Genomic DNA, 6,042 nt, shown 5'->3' with positions numbered 1-6,042 from the left:
AGGGAACTGCATCGATATGTAGCTTATAGATTTAAAGATAAATCCTTGCTCTTGTAATGATATTTTCTTGTAAAAATTAATCATCCACTCTTAGACGTAAAAATTAATTAATTATTGTAAATTAATTAACAGTTGACCACACAGGTGCCATTTCTTACAATAGCAATTTCAGAATGAAAGGACCTCTCTTTTCTATGAGTATATGCCTGGAGGATAACTTTCTTTAAAGAAACTTGCGAATATAGACTAGAATGATTTATTGAAGGGGGTCAATTTGGATTAACACTAATTCCCATCACTAAATGTAATTCAATACATCAAATACACACTGACCAATAGAAAATCAACTTTCTGTAGAATAAATCACTTTATGTTAGGTTCCTTCTATATATAAGCATATAATATAAAAACTGTGTTGGTTCTACTTTTGATTTTGTTTCGTTCAAGACTGTAATTTGCTTTGACTTTGCGGCCCAGATTTTTATAAGATATTTTTCGCTTCTTCTAAAAGCTGTCTGTCGACTACACTTTATTCTGACGTTTCCCAAAGCCTTATGTCTGAGACAATTAAATTGAGTTTAGAGACTCAACAGTAAAATGGACCGATGGAAAGGTCGTATTTTAAGACTTATCTCGAAACACACTGTTGGGTCATTTCATCCGTTACCTCTTTACCATGTAAGATCATTTGTGTCTATTGTGACTGAATAATATTAAAGGAGCCAGCGCGGAGACAATCTGACTTTGTAATCGCTTACTAGCTGGCGGACTATTTTCACCCGGTAAATCCATAGAGGTATGCGTAAGAACCGGGTTTTGTTTAGACTTCATTGTGGAGGCACGTTTAACATTTTGGTAGAATAAAATGGGAGAAGTGTGGTATCTGGTGAAATAAAACTGAATTTCTACCAGTTCACAGCATTTTAATGTTTATGTATTCTGTAGTTCTCAAATAATAGGAAATATCTCTTTAAATAGATACGGAATCCCTACTGTTTCCGTTCCTTATATTTCAGTTTTAATATTATCTTCAAAATAAGGTAAGGATTTGTAATCTAGCTAGAACGGACCTAACTATCAGTGACAGTACTTTCACGATTTCTATACATCTGGGCTGTATAATCTATATTTCTTCCCGTTTACCATGCTTTCAATGAAATACTATTAATTTTCTTTCAAATGATCCGTCTCGATGTCCAGGACTCGCTGCAAATTCGGTTGTTTGCACTTTCGGTATTTTTTAACACTCCCGAGGGAGATACATTTATCGGCTTTTTTTTGAAATTCCGGACAATTCTTTTTAAGGCAACAAGAATCATTATAATTTTAAACTCTTTTGTAATATGTAGCTGAAATTTGTAGCAACCAACAGACGTGATAATCTGTTTTGAAAATCATCACTTTTTGAAGTTAATGAGATCGGAGAGAAAGAGAAAAACACAACAAAACAAAACAGAATCGATCGGTCTGAAGTACACATAGAAGCAATAAATATTAATAAACCAAAAATAAAAAATACAAAAAAAAAAACGACAACATTTGCAAAACAGTTTATTCAAAACAACAAATCAAAACAAAAACAAATGAAAAATGAAATAAATAATTTGCATATATCATATAAATGTAATGATAACAAAGTGATAGCTGTACATTTATGCATTATTTTGTTTTGAATTGATATTATAATTCTTTACTAGTACCAACATTTCATTTAGTTCTACATATTGCACAAAGCTTACACTTAACTATTTAAAGAAAAACCTTACGCTGTTTTACCTTTCTTTTTATTAAAATCAAAGAGCTATAAAAATAAATATTATACTTCTTTATTAAAATAAACATACAGAACATTCTAAATTGACTGTAAAACAAACGAAACATGCATAATACTAATTTATGTTAAGTTTCAACGTAACAATAGAAGGAAATGCTATCTGCGTAGACGCTGACTCAATCAGGCCAGCCTGATAAAATCACTGGACAACCTTCGGTACTAAAACATTTTGCCGCTATACGCAAGGACGTAAGACAGCCCAACAGATATAGAATTATAATTATATACTAATGTATTTCTCAAATTATCTCTTGACGATACAAAACATGAAAAACAAAATGATGTATGACACTCCGCAAAAGTTGAAATAAAAATGAACAGATGGGTTTTCTCATAGAATGATTACCAAATGTTTATTTCTCCTATTTTTTTGGTAACATCCACGAAAATTGCTTATGATTTTAAATGAGTCTTTTTAAACTACCCCGGCCAGACTGAATGAATTTATAACAGAACAAATCCTAATTTACATAAATTTGCAGAGTATTTATAGTAACAAAGGAAAATAAGTTATGTTTCAATTTTCTACGATACGTGGATTCAACCAGGCCAGCCCGATGTAATTATAAAAGGATAACAATCGCTACCCTTTGACGCTAAATCCATTTTGGAACGTGTTTAGCGCCCGTTCCTAATTATACGCCCAAGAAAGCATATTTTGTTGTACTTCTTAAATTATGAACATTCAAACATATATTGAGCAATAAAAATCGAATATGCAGCTGTAAGATGTCGTAAATATCACAATTTATTTATTGTCTTTTACATTGAGTCAGACAAACTTGAAAAAAAATATACAGAAGGTCTCTTTATTCCTCATTGCATGACGGTTGCATATATCAAAACTCAAGTCTAAAATCCCTATCTTCATAAGATAAATTTCAAAGCTTATTACGAAATTTTATCTTGCATTACTACTTTATTAAAGTGATAATGGCACTTAAGTAAACGTATACGAATATAAGCAAACTATCAACTCTTGAACTTTAAGCCAACTTGTTAGAAATTATTTTTCAAATAAATACAACTACTGATTATAAGAGTCAAAAACAAATATAAATAGGCAATTAAATATTTTTTGGCTGATACTTTTACAAAAACTTACAAAAATGTTGAATATCTACTGTAGATTGGAGAAGTAAAGTATACATTAGCAGTTTACACAAAGATTGGTCATTTAAGGCCACTGGAACGGTTTCAAAATACCTTTGATTTTAACGAGGCTTTAGAATTTATAGGGATTTCTCCCTATAGTTATAAGGTAATTGCTTATTCAGAATTTAAATGACACATGAAAACATATCAAATATGAAATGGACAGAAACAAAAAACAAAACAATTAGGAACGAATGAAATCAGTCAAAAGCCCAAATAATAGTGGGATCGCTTTATCAATGATGGCTCAAAATAAAATGATTTTCAGATTCAACAGGAAATAATTTAAAAGCAAGAAAATTTAGATGTTGTTTTATATTTATGAATATTATTTAATAAAGCAACGTGTTTCTTAAAAATAACATAAAACAAAAATGAATGTTAAAACCCCTAAAAATAAGATATTACGTCAATGCGTACATAGTAAATGAAAAATATAGAATGAGAGACACTTAAAACAGAAAAAAAAACGACAGAGAAAAAATGAGGTATCGTATGTGTTGGCATAAATACATTAAAGCTCAAACCTTCTTTGCAATCACATGACTGCTTCGTTTAACAAGTTGCGGTATAAAATTATTTTTATATTTCACTCATTTTTATCCTTTACTCTAGCGGTTATCACACAAGTACGAAATATAAGCGTCGCATTTCATAGATAATTACCTAATCTTTTCATAAATCAAAGTCGTCTTCAAAAGGAGAAATCTTGTTTTTCTCATTGTTTTGTTTTTTCTTACAGCACATCACGATGATACAGATTATACCGACAATCGTCCCCCCTCCAGCAGCGGAAGCCGCCATTAGTCCATAATTTATAGGATTCTCTTTTATCACTGTCTCTACTTTGTCTTTGCCGTCTCTGACAGACTGTGTAGTGCTATCTACCTTCTTTGTAGAACGCGTATCTATCACATCTACCGGTCCCAACAAGTCAGGGTTTATTGTAGATTTAGGTTTCGCCGTCTGCTGTTGATGCGTCGCCCCCGCCTGCTGTTGATGCGTCACCCCCGCCTGCGTCGCCCCTGCCTGTGTAGCAACGACCGGGTTTTGGGATAAAGCAGACGCCAACGGCCCGTTTGCTAACTTCGACGTAGTTTTACCTTGTGTCAATTTTAAAGTAGTCGTAGGTGTGGTTGTTGTGGTGGTGGTTGTGGTGGAGGTGGTTGTGGAAGTCGTCGAAGTACTTGTTGTTGTTGTAGAAGTCGTAGTAATAATAACATGCACATTGACTTTCAGATCACCATGGGCGGTTTTATTATAGGCTGACACCGTCCAGTCGCCATCGTCCTCTATAGCCACGCTTGAGATTGTTAGCGTACCATTCTCGCTTAGTTCGTATTTACCGCTCACCGTGTCTCTACCATCAATTTCAAAGCCATCGGGACGAACGAATTTCACCTCGGGAATAGGGTCTCCTTCGTATTCGCAAGAAATTGTAAGTCTGAGATTCACATCCAGTGAATATTTTGTCTGATCGCATCTAATAACTTTCGGCGGAATACAAATGAAATTACTTTCAGGAACATTTACAAAAGAATGATATTTAAGGCTCTTTGGTCCATTACAAATGATTTCGCTTGTGTCAATAGGACTGGATACTAACTTTCCCGGAAGTTCCCGTAACCATAGCAACTGGCAGTTACACTGCCATGGATTTTCCGAAAAGTGCACATTCATATTATTAAACATTGGTTTCAGCTCTACTGGAAGCCCGAGAAGACGGTTCCCGTTAAGATCTAAAGTTTTTAGCGCTTTAAGAGGTGCTAATACATCTTGATGTATTTCCTTAATTCCATTCATATACAGTTTTAAATTCTTTAGTTGTGCCAAATTCGTAAAGAAATCTTTATCTAAGTTTTGAAGATTCATATTTCCAAGGTTAAGTTCCTCTAAGCCAGAAATGTGTGTTAAAACGTTTTTGTCCAGTTTACAATTTGTATTTCCGGATAGGTCAAGCGTCCTTAATTTTGTGAGTCCTTTAAACGAATCAGCTGTGAGAGTTCTTATGTCATTATCTGCCAAGCTAAGATCATGAAGATTACTTAAGATCGAGAAAGCATCATTTTGGACAGTCTGAACACCACTGTATGTTATGATTAGAGTAAACAGGGACTGTATCCCTTGGATGTCCGTTTTGCTTAAGGAAGAGATTGTGTTCTTTTGAGATTCAGTTCCGGATATTGAAAGATATACTGTTGTGGCGTCTAATCCAGCCGGAAATGACGAGAAACCCGAGGAACATTTTACAGCCTTTCCTCTACATCTACAGTTTGTTGGGCAAGACAACACACTGGTTCTTTCCACGGATATTATCAATATCAGTGTAAGTGTATTCAAAATAAAGAATCTCTCCATCTTTAGGTCCATGTTACGCTACGAAAATATATTTTCTTTAAGTCACTCAATCCCTTTCGCTCCTTGGTTTCTAATTAATATGTTCCACGGCGTCTACGATGTTACCTTCTTTAGCTGTCTCTAAAATTCCGCTTAATTGGTTGTAAATTAATGTTCGCTTGATCAGCAAAATAGTTTCAAATTTTCACGATCTTTGATGGGGTCAATGTAGATAATTCCTTTTTAAAAGTGTTCGCTTCAAAATTAGAGCCAGATATAATGTTAACTTGATTTATTAAAGTCTAAGAATTATTAGCACAAAAGTGGCAGGATTTACGGCTTTTATCTGTAATCGGTAGAAAATGTTACTTAAATCAAATCGACGCCTGTGATTTTATAACAGAAGTTTTTCCGTGGTCCCGCCTTCCTATGCCAATCATGGCTGATAAGCCAATAAAGTTTGACAAAATTAAATACGATATTGGTCAACGTGGATTTAGATAAAGTTAAATTACACACATAGTATAGGTATTACGATATGAGAAAAACTGGTTTGCAAGATGAGCGAAATTGAAATGTGACTAGACCGAACGTAAATAATGTTTTAGAATGATAATAAAAAGAAAAGGGGATCAGAATATTTAGATGTAGTGATCCTAAGTAAATGAAATGTCTGCGGTCATAATATGACTTTATTCGCAACAATGTTCAATGCT

General features: G+C 33.7%; 1 protein-coding gene across 1 annotated transcript; it reads right to left on the bottom strand.

Annotated features, from left to right (window-relative positions):
* Positions 1–1,652: 1,652 nt before the first annotated feature.
* LOC123558526 (leucine-rich repeat and fibronectin type-III domain-containing protein 5-like) lies at positions 1,653–5,675 on the bottom strand. Its single transcript, XM_053543932.1, has one exon. It carries the CDS (start codon positions 5,357–5,359, stop codon positions 3,665–3,667), a length of 1,695 nt encoding a protein of 564 aa, XP_053399907.1. The 5' UTR covers positions 5,360–5,675; the 3' UTR covers positions 1,653–3,664.
* Between the last annotated feature and the right edge of the window lie 367 nt (positions 5,676–6,042).

The sequence above is a fragment of the Mercenaria mercenaria genome, chromosome 5 (genome assembly GCF_021730395.1).
Source record: "Mercenaria mercenaria strain notata chromosome 5, MADL_Memer_1, whole genome shotgun sequence".
Lineage (NCBI taxonomy): Eukaryota > Metazoa > Mollusca > Bivalvia > Venerida > Veneridae > Mercenaria > Mercenaria mercenaria.
Note: the sequence above shows the minus strand (reverse complement) of the source record. Positions and strands in the feature narration are given on the sequence as shown.